The sequence below is a fragment of the Anabas testudineus genome, chromosome 11, assembly GCF_900324465.2.
Source record: "Anabas testudineus chromosome 11, fAnaTes1.2, whole genome shotgun sequence".
NCBI lineage: Eukaryota > Metazoa > Chordata > Actinopteri > Anabantiformes > Anabantidae > Anabas > Anabas testudineus.
The window spans coordinates 1,868,255-1,894,843 of record NC_046620.1 but is presented as its reverse complement, the minus strand read 5'-3'; the positions used below and the strand labels follow the sequence as shown (position 1 = coordinate 1,894,843).

Sequence of the window (26,589 nt, the reverse complement as noted above, 5' to 3'; positions counted from 1 at the left end):
AAGTCAGGTGGACCTGTTATAATTATCACGTTTTGATGAGCTAACGAGCTGGACGGGGGAGACGTTCGTGTTCTCCGTTCAGCCTCCACGCTGCTCGCTGCTGTCATGTTTACACCCTCGTGACCTCATCATGTGTCCGGGCACAGACAGGAGGAGGGCAGCGAGGTGTCGTGACAGGAGGCCCGCGCCCACACAGGCTCATTAATGCTCTGTCTTTTTCGTACTTTCACTCTGCTTGTCTCACTGTTTTTCTGTCTTGCTCTGCCTCCCTACTCCTCCCTGCTCTGTCTACTCTACTACTCTGTTTTCATCAGCCTCTTCCTCTGTCTGTTTCCCACCACTACTAAAAACAGTGAAAACAGCATTTTGCTCACAGATGAATTGAAACAGGATAGAAATAAATCGTGTGTTTGGTTTAGAGTGGGGGGAAATCCTCCACAGCACCAGGCATTGTACGATGAAGATGCTCTGTGAAGATTAGACTCTACCTGTCACACTACATTTAAACTCTGTAGTAAACGAGCTGCACGGTTTATGTCAGAGCTACAACTGGCTCCTTCATGGAGGTTCAGTGGTTCATATACTCTGACAAAATAATCTGCATTTAAACTGTGTTGATTCATGTTGTTTTCTGCTGTAGAGAGCGTGCGGGAGGCGGTGGGTCGGAGGGTGAAGCTGATCCTGAGGCGCTCAGTCCAGCTGGAGGTCAAAGGCGACAAGGTGGAGAACAGAGTGCTGGTGAGCTCCGTTTATTCTCTGTAAATACAGCGTGATGTCGATTCAAAGTTCCCTTCAGTCATTACAGTTTTCAGGATTAACTTCTGAAAAGTTTTGTGTGATTTAAATGTCAACTTTTTACCGTTGAAACACTTTTCATCAGTGACATGAATGAAATCATCCAATCAGCTGTGTCAGTGTCGGTAAAAGTTACAATAAGACATCAGACAACAGACTTTACTAAGTTTTTAGACCAACAAAGCAAAATTTCCCTTGTTTATTAAATCTCCAACTCCACAATAACAACAAGAAACTGCATCGTATTGCTTCAGTGCTTGTGCTGTTTGTCACCAACATTGTGTTGACAGTAAACTAACATTAGCAGTAATATTGGTCCTGGTCAATGTAACTTGGTGCAAAATATCATGTTTTTAATCTGACATGTGGAGGATGTGGGGGTGTTTTGATGCCACTCTGCTAAACGACGCCACTGTCCACTGGTCTCTTAGTCTGGAGCGTCTGCCGTGAGCTTTCAGTCGTCCACTGAACGGCTGCGTGTGGTTGCTAAATATTTAAAATGACTGTGGCTACAGTAGCTCAGGAGCTGCTGCTGTGAGTCATGAGCTGATGGACGGTGAATGTCGGACCACTGCTTCCCTGTTTTTCTTTCTGGCTCTACTTTAAAGCTGTAAATAGGCACTGGACAAAGTGGTTCACACTGTGCCGCATTCATTTTTTAATGATTTCTTCTTTTGAATTGTAACAATAGTAAAAGTTAGAGACAAAATTCTTTATAACCATCAAAATACTGGTGTGAATTGTGCTTCTGATTTGTCACTGAACTTGAAAATGACAATAGTTTCATTCATGTCTACTTAAGTGCAGAAGGATTGGAGTTCTGAGATAACAAATCTTATTGTGTGAGTACACAGTGACATTATCGTGGGCACAGAAATAACAGGGGTGGTTGTTAAACATGTCATTTCAAATCCTCCACTCTTCTCAAACTTCCCACAACAACCTGGCTTCAGGTCCAACACCGAGTGTCCGTGTTCAGGTCTACAGGAGTAGGATGAGTGCAGGACAGTCAAGTTCTTCAAAACCAGACGGGGAAGACCAGTGATTGGTGATGTGGCTTTGTGTTGGTGTTATATTAAAATGACACTGAAACAGGAAAAGACCTTCCCAGCTGTTTCATGAAGTTAAAAACTCACAATATTCAGATTTCTCTTTACACTAGTTCTGGGTTTTCACCTGCTGGTCAGCTCGGCCCTTTCTTTGTGGAGTTTGCATGTTTCTCCCTCTGGCTGCATGGATTTACCCCCACTATTCAAAGACATGCAGCTTAGCTGGTCCCCGTTCTCTATAAACCAGCATGGAGTGCAGTCTGCTCTAGAACAGTAAGTATCTGGCTAAAGCAATAAAACAGGCCGAGAGCTAAAGTTCAAAATAGTTAATAGACGGGGGTGTTGACAGTGAACGTGTGGGTCGGAGCGGTTCTCAGCAGCCAAACCCAAACTAATGTTGCAACGTCAGTCCGTCCTCAGCGTTACTTTGTTTGGGAAACACTCCAGAGATTAGAAACATGTTAAGTAAGACGCTCTTGTGTAAGTGTGCACTGATTTCCTGCCTGTTCCCAGCAAATGGTTTATCAGAAAGAGTTCTGTAATCATAAAACCGGATTGCATGTATAATTCAGGACGGTCTGATCAGTGCAAAGACACCAGACTCAACGCTGAGTCACACATTGAAGGAAGAGGAGTGTGTTACTGCAGGTGAGTGTGTGGCTTCATGTTGCTGCAGGTAAAGGAGTTAATGTCAGCGCTCTGTGTGATCGTGTTCATGTGAAAACCTACAAATGAATTTAACAAATCCAACTTGAAGCCTTCAGGTTACAGCTACTCCAGCATCCTGTCCCACTCAGCCCAGGAAGCTCATTTAAATATATTGTTAACCTAGTTCTTTCCACATACCTTATTCAGAGTGTGACTGCAACTCCTGTCAGGACTTGACTGAAGCAGCCAACTCACAGCCACAGGGCGCTGGGACATTACACCACATTCCACCGCTGGAGATCAACAGATTAGATAGAACATTTTTTGAAAATAAAGCAAAACAGGCTAAATGTTCCATGGTAATGTGTCAGACAGATTTGTTTTAATTATAAATAAAAGTTAAGGACCGATTGAACCACGTGATGAAGAAAAATAAACCAGTGACTGTGAGGAAGACGATCTGCTGAGAGGAGAAGTAAGGAAGTGAAAAACCCAAAGTGAGCTCAGCTGACACCATCGTGTGTTATTGGCTGTTCTCTGACCTTCATCAGATGTGACCCAGAGCTCTGCGACCTCTGTCATCTGTCACACTGGTTACTGTAAATGCCCCTGCCGGCTCTGCCTCCTGTCAGCTCTCGTTCCTTCCCTCCCTCTCTCTCTTGTCTTTTTTGAGCTCTGGCTGTAGTGAAAATGTGCTAACGAGCACCATTTAACTCGCATGGTTTCAAACCATAAGTCAGCAAACATTCACACACTTGTGATGGAAATATGTTTGTAATTTAGCTATTTCGAACCAGGCTGGCAGTGAGGGAGCTGGTGGTCATAATGTGCACTCACTCTCTGCCAGGACAGAAGTTCAACACGTGGTGGAAGATAATATATATTATTATCCCACTCAGTGAAAAGCCCTCTGTAGACGCTGCGGCCACAAGAAACTATGTGCCCTGAAATTCAGAGCAGAAAACACACGGAGAGAAGAAATGCTGTTTTCTGTTCATTTCACTTTTGGTTTGTTTCAATTAAAAATAAAAGACAACGACCACAGTCCTGATCTGTCCCATTCTGGTCAACGTGACGTCTCAAGTACGCCTCGAGGAGTTTTTTTATATTTAACACAAATGTCCTCTTTGATGTGAAAGGTCAAGGTCAGCGTGACCTTATGAAAACCCATGGCAAATCTAGTTTTTCATTCTAAATAGTCATGATCAGGCCACTTGAGTTTCAATAACATTTGGTTCTATATGATATAATCTCTATCATATGTCAGTTTTATAATTCCACCTAGTTTACATCTGCTGGTTGGTAGTGAAACACCCAGGACAATGTGGAAATCCATGACTGGTCCTCTGGTTTGGCTCCTACACCCATAAAGTAAACTGTGCCACCCGCCCTCTCAGGTGAGGTGCCACAGCTTTACTACTACTACTACTACTACTACTACTACTACTACTACTACTACTACTACTACTACTAACTAGCACTAGTTGAAGTAATTGTGCATAATAATAATAAAAAGCCAAAGCAGCTGTTTACCACACATATTGGCACTTTTTTTTAACTCCTGTTTAATAAACCAGAAGTTGACAGTACTCAGGATCACAGCCTCCTAATGATCTGGATTAGTTTGGTTTCTCGGTTACATTAAACACATTAAAGTGGGATTAGCTTGAACCACTGAACACTTTTTTACAGGACAATTTGTTCATGTTTCTTAAAGAAACCAGGTATGGACATTGGTCAACAATTCGCAGCCTTGTAATTTAGAGTTTCTCATTGATCTCTGTCTTTCTTCTCAGGCTTTGGCATCACATCGAGCCTATCTGCTGACAGCACGGATCCCTTCCAAGGTTAGTTAGTGTGTGTGTGTGTGTGCAGGCAGCAGAAAACAGATTTGTTCACGTTCACAATTAACAATTTAACTTTTACATTTTCTTTATTCAGTAACTTCTTAAAACAGCAGGTTTTTATTAGTTTGAGTAACATTTTCCACAAACTAGTGCACTTGTTGTTGTTGTTGTTGTTGTTGTTGACTATTTTTACTATGGATTAATCACATCTGCTGCTCTAGTGACTATTTCCAGCAGCTGGATTGAGGCAGAATAAACTGTGTTTGAGGAAAGTTACTTCTTATTTGAGCATTTTCAGGTTTTTAACCCACAGTCTTCTGTCTCTCAGAGTATTTTACTAATCTCTGTGTTTATGTCTATATTTCCTCAACTCTTCTTTGTTTATCTGTCTTGACATCGTCTCTCCTTCCCGTTCCCACTGTCTCACTCTTGCTCCTTCTTAAATGTCTGAAACCAGATGAGAACTTGTCCCGTCGCACTGAGACATTTGACCGCGTTACCCACATTGCAGCTGGGAGAACTCAGCCTGTGGGAAAGGAAAAGAGTGAGAGGGAGAAAAGTTCAACCTGCAGGGCGAGAGACACAAAAACGTTCAAAGTACTAGTGAGAAACTTTGTCATAAACATCTGCAGCAGTTATTCTATTAGTTGTACAGATCAGTCTCTGCACCTCCAAGGATTAGTGAACTTCCTAGTTCTGAGCTTCACAAACAGCTTTAGAAATTAAAGGTCATCCGTCTTTTTAGTTTTTTAAAGAGAAGTGAACAGAGTTCTAATGTTGCAGATGCTGTTTCCGTCTTCTCAGCGTCTATTTTAATCACTCTCTGGAAACTCTCCAGTTTTTTTATAGACAGTCCAGTGGGAATGTCTGAGATTCAAATCCCTTAACTGGTTGAAGTGTAAAGCACATAATCATAACGGAGCAGTGCTGTGATTACAGGAAAACAATTACAATTCTCTTTAAAGTTAAAGCCATGTGTGCTGTCAGCTGACTGAGCCAGTGAGAAATACCTCAAAACAGAAGATGTGGGATGCTGAGATCTTACATTGTTCACCTGAACCTAAATGATACCTCTCGTCTGCGTTGGACTGCACATCTGCATGATTAAAAGTTTAACATTAGCATCACTGCGCTAGCCGAAAGTAGTCGGTGTCACGTCACCGGCTGTGTGTCTGAATACTGTCTGTCCTGATAAAGGACCAGAAGTAGGAATGCCAGCACTGAAACTTAATTCAAACAACCTACCCCGTGATGAAATAAAGCTGAAGGTTAATGCTCAATGTCTGTTCAGTAAAAACTTTACTTTGTGCTTTAAAGACTAGATGATGACTGATAAATGAATATTTTTAGAATTAATAAAGTTTTACATTTTCACTCTTTCACACACTCACTATCTGCAACTAGATCATTAAATTTGCTTTTGCAAAATATAATTTGATGTTAGTAACCCCAGAAGTGATACTTGGTTTATAAAGTATTTAACATGCTGTGTGCTGTATTGAAGGGAACAAATAGAGTTTAACACAGCAGTAATGAAACGTGACCCCTGACCTCTGCTGAGCTCCCTCTGCCAGCTGACCCCTGATCTGTTGTTCCACTGTTGGCCAGTGGTTTGTCTGACTGTGAGAGAGCGAACAGAGGGTGGTTTGTTCTTGGGAGCGACCGTTCCAGCAGACAGAGGCAGCAGAGGGAGAAAAAAACACAATGGAGGAATTTAACAGCTGGCAAGGAAAAGGCGGGGAGGGGGCTGTTTGTCTTTACCCGTTCCCCTTCACTTCTTTCTCTCTTTCTGTTTCAGCCTCTCGCTCTTTTCCCTTTTCTTATTCATTTGATCTTTTTCTTAGCTTCCTGACCTCCAGTCCTCCTCTCTCCTACTTTTAATTTGTACCTCAGCATCTGTAATTCATTTCCTCTCCTGTATCTTTCACTTTCTTTTTCTCTTTCTCCCTCTTTATTTCTCTCTCTCTCACTCCTCTTGGCACAGAGTGAAGTCTCCACCATTATTTTTACTTTCTCTCTCTGGACTCTGGAGGGAATCGTGGGTCTGTTCCAGACATTTGTTCTGCAAACTATTTGTAGCGTTTGTTTTTAGATTGTGTCTTTGATATTTTGATTTTTTAATCTCATTCCAGGCTTTGTTCAGATCTGTATTTGTCCAGCTTCGTATCATATGCATCACTGGCAGTCGACATTTCACACTAGACAGTTGTTGAAGATGTAAACATCATAAAGTAGATCCACTTACTTAAGACCGAGGAGGTTACTGTGACTCCGTAACCTTTGTTATCTTAAGTCTGCTGCAAAACTCCAAAACAAGTTGGAGCTTGACGAGTCGGCTCAGTGCGCCTGTAAAGCTATGAGTTTGTGAGCATTTGACCAAAGACACTCGTGTTAATTCTAGTTTTTGTGGAACACATTACATGACCAGAAGCTTATGGACACCCCAGTATTTCACCTTCATACTGGTCACGTCATTCCAGTGTGCTCACTAGTCACTAAAGGTCTGACTTTTGTATCTAGTCTATTTCCAAGACTACCTGGATTTCTAAATAAATAAAGTTTATTTTATCTTATATGGCTAAATACAAGTTTGGGACAGGGTCAGCCGGCAAAGCCCAAGTCCTAACTGGTCCTTTGACTCGAGTAGTTTTTGGTTTGTGTGTTTTATTTGAGTTTTCTGTTTTTTTTGTGTAAAGACAAAGTTTTAAATATCAGTGATCAAATTATCTCCATCATGGTTTGATAGGTCCTTACATGAAAATGCTGCTGACTGGGTTCATCAGTTCAACTTTTAAACATTGCCCATGGAAGTGGACGTGTTTGCAGATTAAGGCAGGAACGTTCTAAAACACAGTTTTTGTGTTACACACATTTAAATGCAGATAAAGGACCAAACCACAGAAAAGTTTCCAGTTCTGCTCTGTGCATTGTTTTTAGTGAGCAGATCATATTATGGGAACTACACAGGTTGATAGAACTGAACAGATTGTTCAGCAGCACAAATCCTCATTCTGCAGGATTCCAGACACAAAAAGGCCAAAAAGCAAACAGCCGGTTAATGTACAGTTAATGAACGATTGTACTGAGGGTGTGTCTGTTCAATGTTTCCTGGGAACATTCTCCAGTTCTAAAGAGGGAAATGAATGAGTGAAGGTTCAGGTTGTGTGGAGGAAGTTCTGTAGGAAACACAACATTTTTATTTGGGATGTGTTAAAAACAGGCTGCTGGTGTATTTATATGTGTACATGTATATAAGATTTCAACACTAAACATTAACTCATGTTTTTACTGCTGAATTTCATCATCTGCCACTTGTTGCTTGTTTCAGATTGAACAGTCCTTCAGCTGCCTGGATATCCAGGGAATCAGCAGCAACAAGCCCACTCAGGTGAACCTCATTCCACAGAGTCTCTTTCATTCCTGAGTTAAACTCCTCAGTGCTCTCAGCAGCTGTTTGACTCACTCGTTCCTTTGTGTGTGTCGCCCCCTGCAGTTGGTGTTGGAGCACGAGCGCGGATCATGGAGCCTTCGTTTGGGCTCCGTGGAGGAAGTGGACGAGGTCATCGCTCATATCGGCGTCTGTCTGCAGCGGATCCGCCCCTCCAGCTCTCCAGTGTAGGTACCACACAGACAGCAGCTACAGCTTAGTGACGATCAGTGACATCAGGAGCATTTAGAGGTGGTTTGAGAGTTAGTCTGTTCTGTTCTGTGATATTTGGTGCATCACACAGTTACTGTGAATATATATTAATATATATTAATATATATATTAAATGTAAGAGTTGAACAATGATCAGATAAAAGCATCAAAGTGATCTGGATCTGAACACATGAAGCATATTGGTAATTTAAAAACAATGAACTTTTGGTGTTTTTTTTGTGCCTTTAAGTTTGATGGTAACACAATGTTTCACTTACTTTTTCCACCATCACTCTGTATGTTTAATGAGTGACCGATAAAGACATGAAAAGCTTGTAGAATCAAATGTGAGAGAGGTTTAGATCAGCTTTCAAAGTTAATACTTCCTTCCCGTCTTTTCCTCGCTCTCTGTAAGGAAGGAAGGTGATGAGGAAGTTGAGTTTGAAGCCTCCAGAGCGGACCACGGCTCTCCAGGCCATCTGGGACGACCAGGGCTCTGCAGACCTGGGGCCCTGCGGTAAATCAGCCGCTAAATGTTCCTAATAACAGCAGTCAGATGTTCACAGGGTTGAAGGTTGTCTTCATCTGTATTTCAGGAGGTTTCTCTCATCAGTACTGGTGTGTGTGCGATTACCTGGGTCTGCCCTACAGAGAGGAGGTCCAATGGGTCAGTGCTGTAGAACGCTTGTTTCCTGCCTTTCTACTTCTTCTGTGTGATATAAGTTTGGTTTTCTACTCAACATGTGGTTCTGTAGTTTGGGTTTCGCTCATTTTCTTCTCCTGTGATCTGCTTCTTCTCTTTATCTCCTTATCCTCTCTGCACTCTCTGCTCTTTTATTTTACTTTCTATTGCACCTGAACACACCATCGAAGTCGTCTCACCTGTTGTCGTCTTCATCTCCTCCAGGACGTGGACACCATCTATCTCACTCAGGACAGCAGAGAGCTCAACCTGCAGGACTTCATCCACCTGGAGAACAGGTACGCACTCTGCCTGGGTTCATCGTGACATGTTCTTATCAATCAGCTGAGGGCTGCATGTGTAAATATATTTATTATTTTTCCCCCCAGGGATCTGGTGGCGATCATCGCAGCTCTGGAGTACAACCAGTGGTTCACCAAAGTCTCAGCTAAGGACTACAAACTGGTAACATCATGACCAAGAAGTCCCACTGAGTCAGGGATACAAACTGTTCCATCTCAACACTTAATTGCTGATTGATTTAAATTATAGAATTACAATTAAATCACTTCCTGTGTAAAATATGTTCTTTGTGTGTGTGTGTGTGTGTGTGTGTGTGTGTGTGTGTGTGTGTGTGTGTGTGTGTGTGTGTGTGTGTGTGTGTGTGTGTGTGTCTTTGTCCTCCAGTCGTCAGACGTGTGCGATCAGATCCTGAGAGTGGTGGCTCGATCCAGTCGGCTGGAAGAGCTGGTGTTGGACAATGCTGGACTCAGAAGGTCAGAGGTCAAACAAGAGACTACTTGTGCTCGTAGTGTGAATTTTCCATGTAAACCAATTGGAGCACGGTAATATTTTAAACATGTTCCTTTATCTACTCCTTTGTTTGTCATCTTCAGCGATTTTGCTCAGAAACTGGCCGGCGCTCTGTCACAAAACCCCGCGTCCACACTGCACACACTCATCCTGACCAACAACTCACTGGAGGACAAAGGTTAAACACACACACACACACACATGCATTGTGTAGATAAGGTTTGGCATTGAAGTTTGACATCATGTTTATTTATAACTGGTATGGTATAAACGGTTCCTCTACTGCTCATTTCCTGTTCAGCAATTTGTGTAGAACAAAATAATCTGTAAGTTTCTACCTTGAATCTGTTACTTTAATGCTGCCATGTGCCCCCTGGTGGCCATATTGGAAACCAGCGACTCTGTGAAACGTCACTGCTGGACGTGTGTTTTCTCTCTGCAGGTGTAGCAGCTCTAAGTGCTCAGCTCGCCAAACTTCCCATGGGTCTGAAGCACCTGAACCTCTCCAGGACGTCCATGTCTCCTAAAGGTGAAAACACAAACACACACACACGCATATAAAAGCCTTTATTAACACGTGGTTATTAAGTATTTGTGCACTTTATTTGCAGGTGTGAACAGCCTCTGTCAGGCTCTCTGTGCCAACCCTGTTGTCGCCTCCACCCTCTCACATCTGGACCTTTCGGGAAACTCGCTCAAAGGCGACGACCTACAGGTACACAGGCAGACTCTGCTCATATGCACGCTAACTCAGATCACACACATTAGCAGTTCACTGTTTTTTTTAGAGCTTTTAATAAGTAACTCTCTGCATATCATCAAATAAAAAGTCTACATTTCAACAACACAGAAACGCTCTGGTCTGTTTTTTGAATTATGAAACTTGTCAGGTGGAAATCGTTGGGCCAGTGGGATCATACAAAGCACTAAATCTACAATTAAAGATTGTATTTCTTATTGTATTTCCCCCTCACAGAACCTGCACAGCTTCCTGAGTCACCCAAACTGTCTGGAGACCCTGGATCTGTCCAACAGCGACTGCTCTCTGGAGCAGGTAAAAACAGGTCTTACACACATCAACACACATTCATAGTTTAAGCTTCTTTTTCTGAATTTCAGTTTTATGTTTTCTAGGTGTGTGCATCTCTGCTGAGAGGGTCTTTGAAGCATCTTTCTGTCTTCAACATGTCAAAGACAGTCTTCTCTCACAGGCAAGTTGTCAAACTTAGACCAGACAGACAGCAGAACCCAGAAATATGATCTAATAGTTCAGTATATTCTATTCTAAACTAATCACTTTCTGTGAATGTAGTTTGAATTTGGTTCGTGTTCTTACCGTGTTCATGTTAACATGTTTCTCTGCATATTTGTACAGGAAGTGTAAAGAAATTCCTTCGTCCTTCAAGCAGTTCTTCAGCTGTGCTCAGGCTTTGAGCTCAGTCAGTCTGTCAGGGACCAGGCTGCCTCTGGAGGCTCTGAAGTAAGAAAACATTCACCACAATCTGGTATAAGACACACAGCAGGAAAACACTGCCATGCTCAAAGATACAGCACATTAAAAGTGCTGTACAAAGAAACATAAATAACAAGGCTCTGTCACACTATTCACTCCAGTTTCTGTCTGCAGGGCCTTGTTGTTGGGGCTCGGCTGCAACCCAAACCTCAGTGATGTGTCTTTGGATCTCAGCTGCTGCGAGGTAAAACAGACATGAACCAACACACTGTACTACACAGTTTAAAGGTACAGTGGGAGATTTACATTTACATTTAGTCATATAGCAGACGCTTTTATCCAAAGCAACTTAGAAGTAAGGTACAAGGTAAAATATGTAGAATATCTACACTCCAACAGAGAGGATAGTTCCTGTGCTTCTGCTGTAGATGGAAAACATTTGGGTTTGAAATCAAAAGAGTAACAAGAGACTAAAGAGCAACATTTCAGCTTTGATTTACAGGTGTCCAGGTGATCTGATACACAAGTGAGAAGATAGCACCTTTTGTTTGAACCCATCTATTTTTTTATGTGAGCAAAAATATTGGAACATGTCACTGACAGGTGTGTTTTGTTGCCCAGTTGTGTCCTGTTACATTGATTATTCAAGCAATAATTAGCACTGGATGTCTACACTCAGTTTCAGATTTGGGTTTTGTCTGTTCGGACTGCATTTATAGTTTAGAGGTGTAACCAACATGCAAACCAGAGAGCTGTTTATGCAAACATGTCTTTAATTTCTAGAAAGATGCGACCAAACTGACATTAAACACACTCACACACACACATCAGAGGCAAAGTCACTCAGTGTCCAGACTTTAACCATATAGAGTAAAAAATGACTTTCTTCTGCTCTTAGCTGCGTTCAGGAGGCTCCCAGATCCTCGAGGGTTGCATCGCAGAAATCCCCAACATCTCCAGTCTGGACATTTCTGACAATGGTGGGGACGTTATTCTAGATTTTAAACATGTTAGATGATGCTATATTCACTTTGATGGTTGCTGATTCATGTTTCGGTGCCACGTTGCTCAGGTCTGGACATCGATCTGACAACCCTGCTGGTCTGGCTGGCCAAGAACCGCTCCATCAGGAACCTGTCAATAGGCAAAAACTTCAACAACATCAAATCCAAGTGGGTGTCAAACTGACTGCAAGCACAACTTTCAGTACCTTCTAAATAATTACAGCTCGAAATAAATAATGAATCACTTGATCATGTTTAACTGATTCTTTTTCAGAAATGTGGCTCAGGTCCTGGACAACCTGGTTCACATGATTCAGGAGGAGGAATCAGTGAGTGACACTTTGCACCTTGCCATTATATCATGTATTTATGCATCTTTCTAATTTGAATCAACCTGTTTCTAATATAAAACCATCTCTTCCTCCTCTGCAGCCGCTGACCTCGCTCTCACTGGCCGACTCCAAGCTGAAGGCTGACCTCTCCATCGTCCTCAACGCTCTGGGCAGCAACACGTCTCTGACCAAACTAGACATCAGTGGAAATGCAATGGGGGACATGGGGGCCAAGATGTTGGCCAAAGCCCTGCAGATCAACACCAAACTCAGGTAAGCACAGAGTTCAAGCTGACAACTTTGAGAAGAAGCTATCTTTGTCCTAAAGCCATAAATGTAAATTCATTTCAGTACTTTCAGCCCTCCATGAAAGGTTTGTCCACTTTCTACTGGGACTCCACTGATTAGTAACATTTAGACTGTGTAGTGTAGCAGGAGTTACTAATACTTGGATCTAAGCAGTAACTATGACAGTCTCAACAGAAAGTAGTAACAATCAGAAAACATTCAAAGTGAGATAAAGGAGCGTTCCCTGTGTTTCTCTGCAGGACAGTAGTGTGGGACAGAAACAACATCAGCCCTCAGGGTTTACAGGACGTCGCTGCTGCTCTGGAGAAGTGAGTTTGAGCTGCCTGATTAAGACTTAACAGGTTTCTGCACATTTTCAGCCCTGATCTCGTCTGTCAGTAAACTTTAAAAATAAACTGTTTTAAACCCTCTCTTGCTTTCAGGAACTACACCATTCGTTTCATGCCTGTTCCCATTATGGATGCTGCTCAGGCACTGAAGGCGAATCCTGAAAAAACAGAGGATGCCTTATTAAAGGTTGCTGCACTTTAAAAAAAAAAAAAATGAATCAATGTAGATGTTTTCTGCCTTTTTAGGAGCACATGCTCACCTTCCTGTAATAAGAGTATTGTTCTGTGTCGCAGATGGAACAGTACCTGCTCAGGAACCATGAGACGCGTAAATATCTGCAGGAGCAGGCGTACAGGCTGCAGCAGGGAATAGTCACCACAACCACACAACAGGCAGGTGCACTGACACGATCAAACCCGTAGTTTAAATGTCACTGGACACTGACTTCTGACCTTCCTTTGACCCTTTGTAGATGATGGATACGATGTGCGTGAAGGTGCAGGATCACCTGAACTCTCTGAAGTTCACAGAGACCAGCTTGGTTCTTGATGACATGAAGGTGGCAGAGAACCTCATGAAGGACGCCAGGAACTCCAAGAGAGTAAGAACTCATGACTCAGAGATGTAGACTGTGTTCAACACTTACACTCTCTAAAATAATTATCTCTGCACCCTCCCGTCCCAGCTCCTCCCTAACCTGTACCACCTGAAGAATGGGGGGTCACAGGAGGCTTTTGTTGGAGCCATTCAGGACACACTGCAGTCGATGGCAGGGGAAGTGGCCAGAGTGATGGACGCACAGCTGCAGGTAGTGAACTGAACACGCAGAACCCACAGTGGAGTTAGAACTAGAACAGACATGAAGTTTAAACTGTGTGAACTCCTCCTTCCCAGACCATGCTGGTGTCCATGGTGGACTCTGCTGAGGGTCTGTGTCCTCATGTGATGAAGAGGAGCAACCTTCGGCAGGAGCTGCTGAAGGCTGGAGCAGGGAGGATGACTGTGCCCCGCAGCTTCGTCACCACCACGCTGCTGGAGCAGTCCGGAGTCGACATCATCAACAAAATCAGGTCCCACACAGTTCTGACCTGGTTCAGATCAGTTTTCTCAGCAGTGGATCTGATTACAAGACACTGAGCAGTTACAAATATATCAGCACTTGACTGGTGTCACGCACAAGTATTAATAAATTAGAAAGATCGGATCACACTTTACCCTGGTGGTATGAAGATGAAAATGAATGTGATTTCATTGTGTTTTCTCTTTGGAATACAGTGAAGTGAAACTCAGCATGGCCTCATTTCTGTCAGATCGTATTGTGGATGAGATCCTGGAGTCTCTGTCCAGATCACAGCACACTCTGGTTAGTGTCCTCTTTGCCTTCCGGCCTGTCTGTCTGTCTTTCACTTCTGCCTGCTCATTCATCCCTCTTTCCTTCTTCTGTCTTCAGGCTGACCATCTGATCAGGAAGGGTCAGACTCTGCTGCATAAGGAGCCCCAGATGGAGACAGAAGTCCTAGATGAGATGGTTCTGCAGCCTGCGAATCACAATCAGGAACAAAAACAAATGCACGACCGGGAGCGGCAACATGGGCTGGAGGACATGGACTCCTGCGTGGTAGGAAAACACATATATGTATGACGAGTTATAGATATTTGGAGAAGACAGCGGTGTGGTTAATAAAACACTGTTGTCATCATCATCCAAGTAGGTGCTTTGCAAAGTTTTTGGACTATTTAAATGTTGTCCACATAAAAAATAAAAACACAAAACTGTTTCTGTAGATGACTCCTAAAACTAAGAGGAAGAGTATTCTGGTCCGGATGCTGCGGCCGGTCTCGGTGGCATTTGGTGAGTGACCCAGAAAATGTAACTGTACAGACATGGTTAGTTTATGTTTTGTATTATGTGGTTATATTAGAATTATAGTTCATTATATTGTCTAAAGTTAACACTAGATAAGAGTTATAGTTTTACTGGCTGACCTCTTTGTTTATACCACACGCTTGGTGATGTCTCATCCATGTTCCTGCACAGTCCATCGTTTTAAAAGTAAAATCTTGATCTAGGACTTCTCAGAGATCTCAGAGATCTCAGATGGAAGTGATTTCCTTGCACAGCCTGAATATCCACAAGTAGATTTCAGACTTTCCCACACGACTTTGATATTTTCTGTATCCCACAGAAATGGAGTTCGACCTGGACAAGGCCCTGGAGGATGTTCCTATCCATGTTGAGGACCCGCCTCCTCCTCCAACTCCTTTACATCCATCGGACAGAATGTCAACCTGCTATGGAGACCTTCCCCCTCCCCCCACCTCACCGGACACAGACTCGGTCTATCTTGGTGAGCTACCACCTGTGGAACACATGACGCTGGAGAGTCAAACCAAACTCCGACCAAAACCTAAGAAGAGGACGAAACCCAGCCGACAACCTGTAGGTCCTTTCAGAGAGCAAGTTCCATATTTTAGTTCTAACACCGTCACCTCACCTTAAACATATGAACAGTATTTCGAAGTTCCTTTCGTTTTAACATGTTTGGCTTACTAAAGCTTAATTGTGGTGCAAAACCTTTTGACCTTGACGTTGATAGAATCAAAAGACAAATCTGGGTTCTTGCTTAACCTTAGAATCAATACGCTGTAGATGCTGTTAGATTTCTTGCTAAACATCTAAGGTGTAATTGACAGGCTTCCCTCTCTCTTTAACTGTCCTCTGTGTTGTTCTTGCTGATTTTCAGCGGGAGTCCACAGCCAGCTCAGAACTGCAGGAGAACAGCATCATGGGAAAGCTGGACGAAGGCTTGGATGACTTCTTCTCCAAGAAAGTCATAAAGCTTAGCTTCAGGTGAGAGTTACACTTTTTTACACTAGTTTATATTTTATTTATTATTAATAATATGTATTTAAATATACATGGCCAGTGTTCAGAGAGGGAGTGAGGTAGATCTACTTAGCAGTTATTACATCTGCTAGCAAGGACCTTCTTTCACACTTTAAATGACCCAAAAATAAAGAAATGATGATGAAGATGTTAACATAACACAACATAAAAACTTTAGTCATTGTCTCATGCTTTGATGTAAAAATTAAACACATGTGCTGTTGTACTTTAAAATAGAGTTGCGTGTCATCATCATAAAGAAGTAACAAGATGTTTTATCATCTTTATCATTTGCATGTTTGAATAAAGGTAAATAGTTTTCTAATGCTGTTATTTTTAATCTGCTCAAGACTTCCCTCTGTCAGAGGTCCATCCACCAGCTCGCAGGAAGGAACAGATAAGAAACGTGAGTCCAGAAGAAGCGGGTTCTTTAACCTCATCAAATCTCGGACGTCCCGCTCAGAAAAAAGCCATGGACCCGCCTCCATCACTCCACCACACCCTGCTTCCCCGACAACCCCTCAACCACCAAGTCCAGTGACTGAAGAGACAATGCCAACATCCCCCACGCCGTCAGCCAAAAACGCTGCAATTGTGGTAGAGCCACATCAAGAGTTCCACAAGGCTCCATCCCAGGACCATGCAGATTCTGAAACAGAGGTTCATCCAAACCCTGCTGAAGAGGAGAAACATGTGGAGAAGAAGGAGAATGTGGAGAAGAGGGAGAGTGTAGAGAAGAAGGAGAGTGTGGAGAAGAGGGAGAACCTAGAGAAGAATGAGAATGTTGAGAAGAAGGAGAAAGTGGAGAAGAAGGACCACCCCCACGTACCGCGTCATATTGGGGTTCCTGTAATGGGAATGGACCTGTTGGCTGAGATGAAGGCCAGACAGGAGAGGATGGCTACAAAGAAGGTGGGTAGAGTCCGTGGTCTGATAGTTAAAATGGCATAGATCCTCTCAAGTGTTTTTTTAACCTGCCTTGAATCAGCTTTAATATAAATGGTGACTCCGTGATACCTTGGTGAGAAGGTCAGCACTGTTTTAGCTGCTGTTACTACACGAAGACTGATAAGAAATTCCTTTGAATAAAGTTGTATAGTGGCAGTTATAAGGTGGATACATTTGCACTTTGCTTGCTGACCACTACTTCATATTACCGCCTGTATCTATTGTGCGTTTCCTCCCTTCACTTTTTTCAAATGTATTTTACAGGCTGTTTTCTGTGTTTGTTTTTTATACAATAATCAAAAAGTTGAGATTCTAAATGTTTTAAAAAGAAGAAATGTATGAGCTCCCACATACCAGAGCAATGTTAGGAGTTCATGTAAAGCAAGTTATTAAACGTTTGTTCATGTGAACGTTTTAAACCAGATATATATACTGTGATATATCTACTATGATATATATACTGTGATATATCTACTATGATATATATACTGTGATATATCTACTATGATATATCTACTATGATATATCTACTATGCTTTCCAATATGCAGATTATTACATTGTGTTTTTAGCTTTATAAAACATGGTGATTCATTTATGTTCAGCTAAATGAGAATATTTTTCTTCGCAGGGATGGAAATGTAAATAAGAACAACATGTGTGTTTCCTTTAAAATAAAAGCTCTGTCTCTGTGTTTTCAGTCTGAGTCGGTATCCTTGCTGGACAAGGTGGACGGTGACAAAGGTGAGTTTCCTAATTATTTTCTCTTGCTACAGTAGCTGCATTTGGTTTTCTAACCATATTTGAAGCTGTTCAGTTTGAAGCTTTTGTAGGAGAGATGCTGTCAAAGGCTCACATGAGCCTGGCTGCAGTGTGGAGATAGTAAGCAATGGATGAAAGAATAGCAAGCCTAACATAGCATAAGTTGCATATTGTACTTTTAAATGTTTTTAGATTGCTTTGACTCTTAAATTCTCAGTGTGACAACACCATGAAAAAGCTCAGGCTGTAAAATTTACAGTTAAACGTTCATCTAGTTTCACGATTCTTAAATTATTATCATTATTATTATATTAATTTTTTCCTGCAGCCAAGCCAGATGTCCATCCTACAGTCCCAGCAAACACTGATGAGTCCAGACCAGAGCCAACTCCCAGGTCCAAACCAGCAAGCGTCACCCTCAAACCGCCCCCACCCCAGGCCACCAAACTCTCACTGGGGCTCCACCCCTGTGGTCCCACCAGTCCAGTCAGTCCGAAGCCAAGTGGCACCCACATCCATGGTAGGTCAGATCTGGGAGAAATCCAAATACAAAAAGAATTGAATTCCTTCCTATGGAATTTGATGCAGAGTTTTAATTTGTGGTTTCATTTCTTTTTTGATCTGTTTCTCAGACGACTCTGCTGAAGTTGCAGCAGACAGCTCTTCTGCTAAAGGACCACTTCCTGCTCCTCGCCTGAAGAGGGCGTCGTCAGAGCAGGAGAAGGATAGCGTCAGCAGCAGCGTCCCTGCAGGACCCCTGTCTCCACTGCCATGTCAGTATCTGTGTTTGAACTGCACCAACAAGTCAAGTGTAACGCGATGCTGCATGGATCTCAGTATTGTAGATTTAATTAATTTTAAAATGATTAACCAAAAAAGAAAAAAGCATCTTCAGAGAATCTAAAGGGTGAAAACATCAAGACCACAAACAGCCTTGGTTGATAATTTGCTCTTTATCTACGTTCTCAGTGATGAATGTTGCATGAGTCAGTGTTTGCTCTGCACCGGAGCTGAACACTCAATTTAACAAGGTGACATCTTGTTTAATTAACACTTTCAAGGCCAGATTCGACGCCTCCACGCCACACATGTGAAGCGAAGGTCCGTTACACTTAAAGCAGATGCATTTATTCCCAGCCTGTAGTTGACATGTCCAAGTGTCAGTGTGGGGGGGGTTTGTGGTTCCACACTGATGTGTACTTGGGTAATTATCCCCTTTTTCCTTAAAAGGGTTTTTCTTCTGTGTAATCAAAACTGTCTTTCTTGTGCAATAAGATATTTTTAAAACCAAAGAGACAAGAAGAAACAGTAATTTACACATCTCATCAGGCGTTCTTACGCACCTCACTAACGACCTGTGACGTCAGCACACACGTTGTTATCAATGTTTTTTATTAAGGCACAATTATGTACGTTTATTTTTTTATATCTTAGATAACAACTGGATCAGTGATCTGAATTAATATTTAATCTTACACTCAATATTTATCATGATATGAAGAATTTTTAAGTAACAAAATATAAGAAGATAAGAATAAGAAATCTTTTCCTTTGCATTAAAACTTCCATCATACCTAAAGGTGTTTGCCGATCAGTTTCCTCACGCCTCCTGTTCCACCTGTTCCACCTACAGGTGACGTTCACAGGGACAGCGGCGACGCATTTGACCCACCCAGTGCTGGTTCTGAGCCTGGTGCCGTCGGCAGACAGTGGTCGTCTCTCAAGGGTTCAGCCACCCCCCCTACGGCGCGGGAGGAGGACCGAGAGCGCACCAAGTCCCTCCCTGTTTACGGTTCGTCAAATCACATTTGTAATAAATCCCCAATAATGGAGCCATCGAATACAGTTAGATTTAGTGTTTGAGTTTTTATCCAAAGTTTCCTACACTCCCTGGAAGCTTAAAGCAAAGTCAAGTAGAAGACGGTGAAAACACAGTGTGTGTATTAAATGTGACTCACAGAGTTAAACATCTATAAAAGATAAATAACCACGAGGTCACTGTTATAAATGTATTTCCACAATCTGCAAAGACTCTTTTGAATCATCCAGATAAAACAAATGTTAGTTATGAAACAGATTACTTTTATTACTCTTAGGTTAAGAGTGACGCTTTAGTTTTTAAGTTGCTTTACTTTAAATTCTTAGTCAGAAGATGAGAAATTAATTAATTAATTAACTTTACACCACCAGTTTGTCTCATCTCTTTCTAACATCTATGTTTTCTATCTCTGTCCTCTCAGTGAGGCCTCCATCTCTGGCAGATCCAGATCTCAGTCCAGCTGAGGAGGAGATTCCAGCTCCGGCTGATGACAAAAATTCTGAGGACGAGTCCAGTGACGACAGCGCTTCAGTCTGACACCGACGAGCTGCTAACAGTCTCTGGGATGATGCTCAACTGTCCTTTCTACACCAAAGCAACATCGAGGAGGTCAATCACATGAACACAAGAAGCAAAAGCACAGTGGACAGTGATTGTGCAGCGCTGCGTTACAGTTTGACCTTTGATTGATCCCAGCTGCCCGACCGAATAGACACCAACACAGCTCCATTACAGCTGTAATAGGACCATAAACGGCGTGATGGGTTTTAACTGGTGGTGAGACAGTCTGTGGTTGATAGATAACCAGGTCCAGCTATAAGAAACTCACTTAGTTTGAAGCACTGACAAAAATCAGGTCCAGACTGACACAGTTTTATTTGACTGTCTTTATGTTCTGCAGGTGGCTGAGGAGTCGTCTGGAGACGTGACTCGAAATAAATAGAAAGATACTTTAATTTTATCCTCAAGTAAAATAAAAAAAGTGATTGAACTAATATACAGAATAATTCATCATCCAAAGAGCCAGATGGGTTTTGTCTGTGGTTGCTTAGATAAGTAGGTTAAACAAAGCTCAGCTCAAAGCACTGAGAAGAATCATTATCATTGAGCTGGGGGTCGTATGGATACAGGAGTTCCATCTTCCAACATGACATGAACGTGACATTGAGACATTTCCTCTGAGCCTAGTGAGATTCGACCTGCCAAAACTAAAACCTGCAATAAAAAACAGTTTTCACACAGTACACCTGTATTTTTCTTCTGTCACGAATCAAAACTTTCATTAGGAGAAGTTCAGTTTTTATTGTTTGTTGCCTCAGATTGAGATTGAACATGTTACCCAGCTGCTGTATCCTCACATAACACGCCACTGTCAGTTCTGATAATTACTGCTGCACTTACCGATCTGTTATGTATCAGTGTAAATATGTACTAACATGAGTTTACGCTTCTGTTTATAAAGAAATGGGTTTATATAATTTACTGTAGAAACTCTGGGCTTTCTATTGTATTATGATCAATTTCATTTAAGATACCTGGTGATGGTTTTAATTTTATTAGGAAAATATTCTTTATTTTTTTTAAATCAGTTTTTATTTGAGTTCAGTGTTTTACTGTTCATCTGTCAGTACAAACCTGGAAATGTGACATGAAGCTGTCAGATATTTTTGTATTTCTGTGTTTACACTAATAAACACTGGTTTCGCGGTCACTCTCTCTCTCTCTCTTCCTCCCTCCCTCACCTCATAAAGCAGCTGCTGAAACTCCTCTCTCTCATTTCACGCGGAGACGTCTGAAGGTGAAGTCAGAAAAACAAACATTTCAGTGGATAACAGAGCATCTCTGTCCTTCTTCTGTCTCTTGTTCTCCGAGAGATCACAGAGTTTGTCTCTGGAACAAGCGTTTTCCTCAGTTCTGTCGGAACCAGCTCGACCTGCGGACCGGTCTTCAGCACCATGGACAGCACCTTGGACAGACTGGACGCTGCAGGTTTCTTACAGATCTGGCAACACTTCGACATAGATGGTACCAATGTCATGTTCATGTGATTGAATGTGCTTTTTATTGTTACAAATAGATTTTAATACATCAACTGCCAACTCTGAATTCAGAGAGCATGTTCAACACGATGTAACTGTGTTAATGGTAGAACAGATAATGACGGACAGCTGGTGCATCATTAGTTGAAACATACTGGACGCTGAGAGACACAGTATTTTACTTTGTATTATCAGCTGCGTCTGAATACTGAGCTCAACGGCTGATTAGTCAGAGGAGAGTGCAGCTTCACCTGGTTTTCTAAGTTCAGGCGTAGTTTGTCGTCTTAAATTGTGTGTTTTAACAACAACACTCTAATTTGTGTTATTGTCTGTAATTATTTCTACTCTCTGAACTGTGTGTGTAGAGAGGCTTTACTAATGTATCGATGATCCAACAATAAGAAATGAAGTCAAAGCCACATACACTGTTGTCTCTCTGTGTATTATGAGGCTTCAGTCCAGATTAAATTAATAATAAATAGGAAACTCTGCATTTACAAAATGATTTAATGTTTTATTTTAAATTAAGTCACTGGTTAAAGGTTAAAGTTATTTGAGTTCTCTGGTATTTGCTTTAAAATGAATCATTATTATCTGTTGCTGCTGGCTGTTGGCATCTCTTCATGGTTTCACTTCATGATAAGCAGATCACTGTAAACTAAATGCCGAGGAAAACAGGACACATCCTCATCAAACCTGCAAAAGCTCGCAGATAAAACATCTTAATATTTGCTGATTTAAACATTTGAAAACTCACATACTGTTTGTATCATATCAGGCACGTGCTGGTTTCTCTTGCTAACAAATGCAATATATTTACACAAATACAGAAATGTCTGTATGAAGCTGTAGGTTGGTTGTAAGTGACCTGTCTGTTTGTGTTTTTTTAGATAACGGTTACATTGAAGGAAAAGAGCTGGACGCCTTCTTTCAGCACATGTTGGAAAAACTTGGGATGAAGGTAAAGACGTAATACACGAGGCTGTGATTTGAGTTTAGTGCCACAGTTTAAAGTAAAGATAGGAGGAGGCCGACACAACTCAAGACATGAAACAGTTTGTTTTTCAAACCACCACTGGGGGGCAACAAAGTCAGAAATTTTAAATTAGATGTTATAAAGTGTGAAGCTACATTTTTGCTTATTGTGCATTTTGGTTTTATTGTATTATTAATAATAATTAGTGGGGTTCAGTCGTCACTGCAGTGAGACCATTGTTCACCATGAGATTAAACAACAAATAAAGTGCTGGTAACCATTTGACCTGACAGCACAGATTAGTCATTAGTCATATTCTGCTTTGGCAGAATAACCACATCAGCTCAGATCGAAGTCCTTCTTCCTCCACTACAGCCGTGGGAACCAGAGAACAGCCAATGTTACCATGAAGTGTTTAGTTTTGAACTCATGGTTTGTGTCGTTTTCAGAGAGAGGAGATCACTAAGGATAAAATCAGAAGACTCAGAGAGAGGTTCACGTCTGCTTATGACACTGCAGCTGACGGACGTCTGCAGATCCAAGAGGTACGACTCCATCACCCTCTGATCTGTCTCTGTTCCACTTCGTAGAACATTGAAACAACACGTGTAAATCCTCTTTCTGCAGCTGGCGACCATGATGTTGCCTGAGGAGGAAAACTTCCTGCTCCTGTTCCGACGAGAGACGCCTCTGGACAACAGCGTGGAGTTCATGAGGGTGAGGGTCACAGAGGTCAACAAATAAAACCATAATTTACAGTCAGCAAAGGTGTAGGTGGAGCGTTGGGTGCTGTTTCTTTAGGTTTGATCTGCTATAACTCTCACCACACCGTATTTTAATGTTAAGATGTTATTTTAAGATTAGATTGTTGTGTGTTGTGTGTGTAGATCTGGAGAAACTACGACACAGACAGCAGCGGCTACATCTCAGCCATCGAGCTCAAGGTAACTGCTGAGTTTAGACACGTATTATCTCTGCTATTATGAACTCAAAAAATATAACTATAAAATATAAAAATACAGTGAGCGGACCACCAAGAGATGTAGAGAGACAAACAATCCCCCAGCTACAGAGTTACTGTCACAAAATACATCATCTATACAGCAAAACCCACTGTAATAAATAAACAATACATTTATTATTATTATTAGCTTGTTGGTGGAGTCACACATACTTCTGTTAACAGCCAGTGGATGTTGTCTGTTCTTAAATGTGAAGTGAGTTCAGAGCTTTTACAAATTCTGGACATTAATTGAACTTCAGTGCGTGAACGTGTTGCTTTTAAAGCTTGTTGGGTCTCTTTAGGGTTTCCTTCAGGACCTGTTCGTCCAGCACAGGAAGAACATCAACGCTGACAAGCTGGAGGAGTACACGGACACCATGGTAACTCTCAGGACCGGAGCTCACAAATGTTCCCCTCAGGTTTTTAGCTTCATTGTGACTTATTCAAACTTTTTTACTCCTGTAGATGAAGATGTTTGACAAAAACAGAGATGGCAGACTGGATTTAAACGATCTGGCCAGGTACTAAATAAACCACTACACCAGTTCTTCACAGTCAGGGAAACATTTACATTTAGTCATTTAGAAGATGCTTTTATCCACGGGACTTACAAATGAGGTACAAGACAAAGGCAGGGTAAGTTGTAGCACAGTCTCCCACTAAACAGCAAACTGCTGATGTAAAACAGTGTTACTGTAGTGTTCCTTTAAAACATAAAGCCCTGAGCCAAGCTAACAAGTAAAAATAGAAAGACAACAGTCCCCTACTACAGTTCTGTAGTACAAACAATACTTCAACAAACTGTACACAACAGTAATCTCCACACACGTATGCAGCAGGCTGTAATTTCCTAACGTTAATTTCCCCCCTGTTCAGTGGTGATAAACGTTTATTACTGAAGTACAGTTTTAAGACAGTTCATGTTTCTATTCTATAAAACTTACTTCATATATACTTTAACTCAACTACAGAGGGAAATATTGTAATTTATACACCACTACATTGATGTGAACGGTGTAGTTCCTTTGCATCAGATTGATAATAAAAAAATACATCAATAAATAAATGATGATGTGTTATTACAGGTAAATGTAAGCAGCGATTTAATCTTAGTGTGAAATGTGAATTCATTTCTCCCCTTGTTCTTTGTCAACAGGATTCTGTCCCTGAAAGAAAACTTCTTACTGAAGTTTAAAATGGACGTAAGTTTTCGGCCTTTTTCCCACTGAACTGGATTTTGTGTGTTAACAGCTGCTGCTCCTGTTGTTTTGTACATTCAGTTCATTTCTAGTGTTTCCATTGTGCTGATGTGTTGGTCTCAGGCCTGCAGTCAGGAGGACAGGAAGAGGGACTTTGAGAAGATATTTGCTCACTACGATGTTGTAAGTTGGATTTTGTCTGCTTTGGATTTTAAGAAACTACAGGAGCTGTTTTGTTCATCTGTGTATAATTGTATTATATATATTATATTATGTGTTGGTGCAAAAACCTTTTGGGTTTGTCTGTGCAGAGTAAGACAGGTGCACTCGAGGGTCCTGAGGTGGACGGATTTGTCAAGGACATGATGGAGCTGGTGAAGGTAAAAAAGATTTGATCATGTTTCAGTTAAACTGCTGATTTGCTGCATTTTACTTATTAACTCCTCTACGAGTTTTCACAATAAAAGCCTTCCACTAGATCAGTTGCTGTGAAACATGAGTTACTTTAATGTCTGACCTTTAAATGTCCTCCAGCCCAGCATCAGCGGAGCAGACCTGGACAAGTTCAGGAAAGCCCTGATGGGTCACTGTGACATCAACGGGGATGGGAAGATCCAGAAGAACGAGCTGGCTCTCTGCCTCGGCCTCAAACTCAGTTAACCTCATCACACAAGTGACTTCTTATCTTCCTTCTCTCTCTACTCTTTTACTTCCTTCCTTCTTTCTTTCACCTGTCACCTTGTGCTTTCTTCTACGTCCTGTTTCCTCCTTCCTCCTCTCCACACTTTCTGTCTGTTCTGTATTCTAATTCAAGTACAACTGAATAATAATAAAATCTACTAAATTCCACCATAAATAAATGATAAACCAGCATTGGGTTATAAGATGCAAAAAATAAATAGTTGCTGTTTCCCTGACTGCATGCTGCCTATTTGTAAAGTGGTGACATGAAACTGTGTTTGCATGATATAATAGTGAAACTAGTAACATGAATGAAAACAAATAAAATGTGTTTTGTCAGCCGTGTCTTTTTTCTCTGTTACAGCACAAATTAACTTTATAGTATTTAACACACAGTCAGAGGTCCGTTATATAAAAGGAGCCCCATTTCTATATGTGTGTATATTTTAAAATGCCACATCTGTGACAACTAAACCCCATGACACTGTAGAGACACAAAATACAGCCCTGTAGGTACAAACAGGACATTAAACGTTCTTTACAATACATGTGTAGAACTTGAAAAACTGCATTTTCTCTTTTAGTTTTTAATACTTTTCAGCTTGTAACTTCATGGATTTGTGCAGTATTCAGATTACAGCTAGAATTCTAATATCTTATCTACATCCATTACAAGGTTTTGTCTTTTTAGCATTTAGCCACAGACCTGCAGGCTCCAGCAGCAGTAAACCTTACTTTAAGCTGGACTGGGAGTTTCCACGCAGCCACAAACCTGCCTCAGGAGTTTCCAGTTATGAGAGCTCTGCACAGCCTGGAGGTTCTCTGGGTACCTCTGACCCCAGTTACCCCAATGGTTCATCTGAGACTCTGAAACCTGCTGCTCTTACACCTGGTGCTGGAGGTTATAGAGAGTCTGATGGACAATTAGATGGTTTCAATGTGGAGAGGAGTGTTTCTCATTATAAGACGGGCCCTCTGATTTATTCAATACCTGGAAAGATCCCACTGCAGCTGAGTTACCAGAATAACCTTGGCGTAAACGGGGCCCCACAGGCCGAAGGCAGTTGGGTTTTTCTATCACCACAGATCCGAAAGGTAAACTGATATGATTTGGGTGTTGTGTCAAGTTATGCAATTCAGATGAGTTCTGGTCACGAGTCTAAAACCACACCCAAGCCGCTACAGTTGAACCAGCATCCCAGCCACCAGGCAAGCTTCCCATCATGGCAGCAACCTAGTGACCCGGTGAGCTCTCTGGCCAAGGCCCAGCAGCCAGGCCTCCCAGAAAGTGACCCAGCCTGGCTCCAAAAACCCAGCCGCCTAGCGAGGTATTCATCCCATCCCCAGGAACCTAGCTACCTGTTCAAGCCCCAG

General features: G+C 41.8%; 2 protein-coding genes across 5 annotated transcripts in view; both read left to right on the top strand.

The window, feature by feature from the left end:
* Positions 1 to 21,028, top strand: part of LOC113153781 (F-actin-uncapping protein LRRC16A) — a 22,710-nt gene extending 1,682 nt beyond the window's left edge. For 2 of the 4 annotated variants that reach the window (XM_026347590.1, XM_026347592.1), the window contains exons 3-39: positions 641 to 738; positions 4,289 to 4,339; positions 7,668 to 7,727; positions 7,833 to 7,954; positions 8,399 to 8,496; positions 8,576 to 8,646; positions 8,887 to 8,960; positions 9,051 to 9,126; positions 9,349 to 9,437; positions 9,558 to 9,652; positions 9,917 to 10,003; positions 10,086 to 10,189; positions 10,451 to 10,528; positions 10,609 to 10,685; positions 10,850 to 10,954; positions 11,102 to 11,171; positions 11,826 to 11,907; positions 12,000 to 12,099; positions 12,206 to 12,260; positions 12,364 to 12,536; positions 12,812 to 12,880; positions 12,995 to 13,088; positions 13,196 to 13,294; positions 13,375 to 13,503; positions 13,588 to 13,710; positions 13,797 to 13,972; positions 14,178 to 14,265; positions 14,353 to 14,520; positions 14,688 to 14,754; positions 15,089 to 15,342; positions 15,647 to 15,753; positions 16,140 to 16,701; positions 17,438 to 17,480; positions 17,827 to 18,018; positions 18,131 to 18,271; positions 19,132 to 19,290; positions 19,739 to 21,028. In XM_026347590.1, the coding sequence (XP_026203375.1) occupies positions 641 to 738; positions 4,289 to 4,339; positions 7,668 to 7,727; positions 7,833 to 7,954; positions 8,399 to 8,496; positions 8,576 to 8,646; positions 8,887 to 8,960; positions 9,051 to 9,126; positions 9,349 to 9,437; positions 9,558 to 9,652; positions 9,917 to 10,003; positions 10,086 to 10,189; positions 10,451 to 10,528; positions 10,609 to 10,685; positions 10,850 to 10,954; positions 11,102 to 11,171; positions 11,826 to 11,907; positions 12,000 to 12,099; positions 12,206 to 12,260; positions 12,364 to 12,536; positions 12,812 to 12,880; positions 12,995 to 13,088; positions 13,196 to 13,294; positions 13,375 to 13,503; positions 13,588 to 13,710; positions 13,797 to 13,972; positions 14,178 to 14,265; positions 14,353 to 14,520; positions 14,688 to 14,754; positions 15,089 to 15,342; positions 15,647 to 15,753; positions 16,140 to 16,701; positions 17,438 to 17,480; positions 17,827 to 18,018; positions 18,131 to 18,271; positions 19,132 to 19,290; positions 19,739 to 19,854 (4,352 nt within the window). In that variant the 3' untranslated portion in view covers positions 19,855 to 21,028. Of the gene's footprint in view, positions 1 to 640; positions 739 to 4,288; positions 4,340 to 7,667; positions 7,728 to 7,832; positions 7,955 to 8,394; positions 8,497 to 8,575; positions 8,647 to 8,886; positions 8,961 to 9,050; positions 9,127 to 9,348; positions 9,438 to 9,557; positions 9,653 to 9,916; positions 10,004 to 10,085; positions 10,190 to 10,450; positions 10,529 to 10,608; positions 10,686 to 10,849; positions 10,955 to 11,101; positions 11,172 to 11,825; positions 11,908 to 11,999; positions 12,100 to 12,205; positions 12,261 to 12,363; positions 12,537 to 12,811; positions 12,881 to 12,994; positions 13,089 to 13,195; positions 13,295 to 13,374; positions 13,504 to 13,587; positions 13,711 to 13,796; positions 13,973 to 14,177; positions 14,266 to 14,352; positions 14,521 to 14,687; positions 14,755 to 15,088; positions 15,343 to 15,646; positions 15,754 to 16,139; positions 16,702 to 17,437; positions 17,481 to 17,826; positions 18,019 to 18,130; positions 18,272 to 19,131; positions 19,291 to 19,738 lie in introns of those variants that run through there. The other 2 variants (XM_026347591.1, XM_026347593.1) reach the window with 2 other exon arrangements.
* A 90-nt stretch (positions 21,029 to 21,118) lies between these two features.
* On the top strand, positions 21,119 to 25,526 carry LOC113153782 (secretagogin-like). Its single transcript, XM_026347594.1, has 11 exons — positions 21,119 to 21,342; positions 22,247 to 22,317; positions 22,782 to 22,877; positions 22,960 to 23,049; positions 23,220 to 23,276; positions 23,638 to 23,715; positions 23,801 to 23,856; positions 24,492 to 24,537; positions 24,658 to 24,717; positions 24,846 to 24,914; positions 25,069 to 25,526. Exons 1-11 carry the CDS (start codon positions 21,273 to 21,275, stop codon positions 25,192 to 25,194), a joined length of 819 nt encoding a protein of 272 aa, XP_026203379.1. The 5' UTR covers positions 21,119 to 21,272; the 3' UTR covers positions 25,195 to 25,526.
* Positions 25,527 to 26,589: the final 1,063 nt, after the last annotated feature.

Excerpts from the sequence above, each read along its gene's own strand:
- LOC113153782 (XM_026347594.1), top strand. The coding sequence starts at position 21,273 with ATGGACAGCACCTTGGACAGACTGGACGCTGCAGGTTTCTTACAGATC. Across the intron at positions 22,878-22,959 it reads GACGTCTGCAGATCCAAGAG|CTGGCGACCATGATGTTGCC; the intron begins GTACGACTCCAT and ends CTCTTTCTGCAG. Across the intron at positions 23,277-23,637 it reads TCTCAGCCATCGAGCTCAAG|GGTTTCCTTCAGGACCTGTT; the intron begins GTAACTGCTGAG and ends GGGTCTCTTTAG.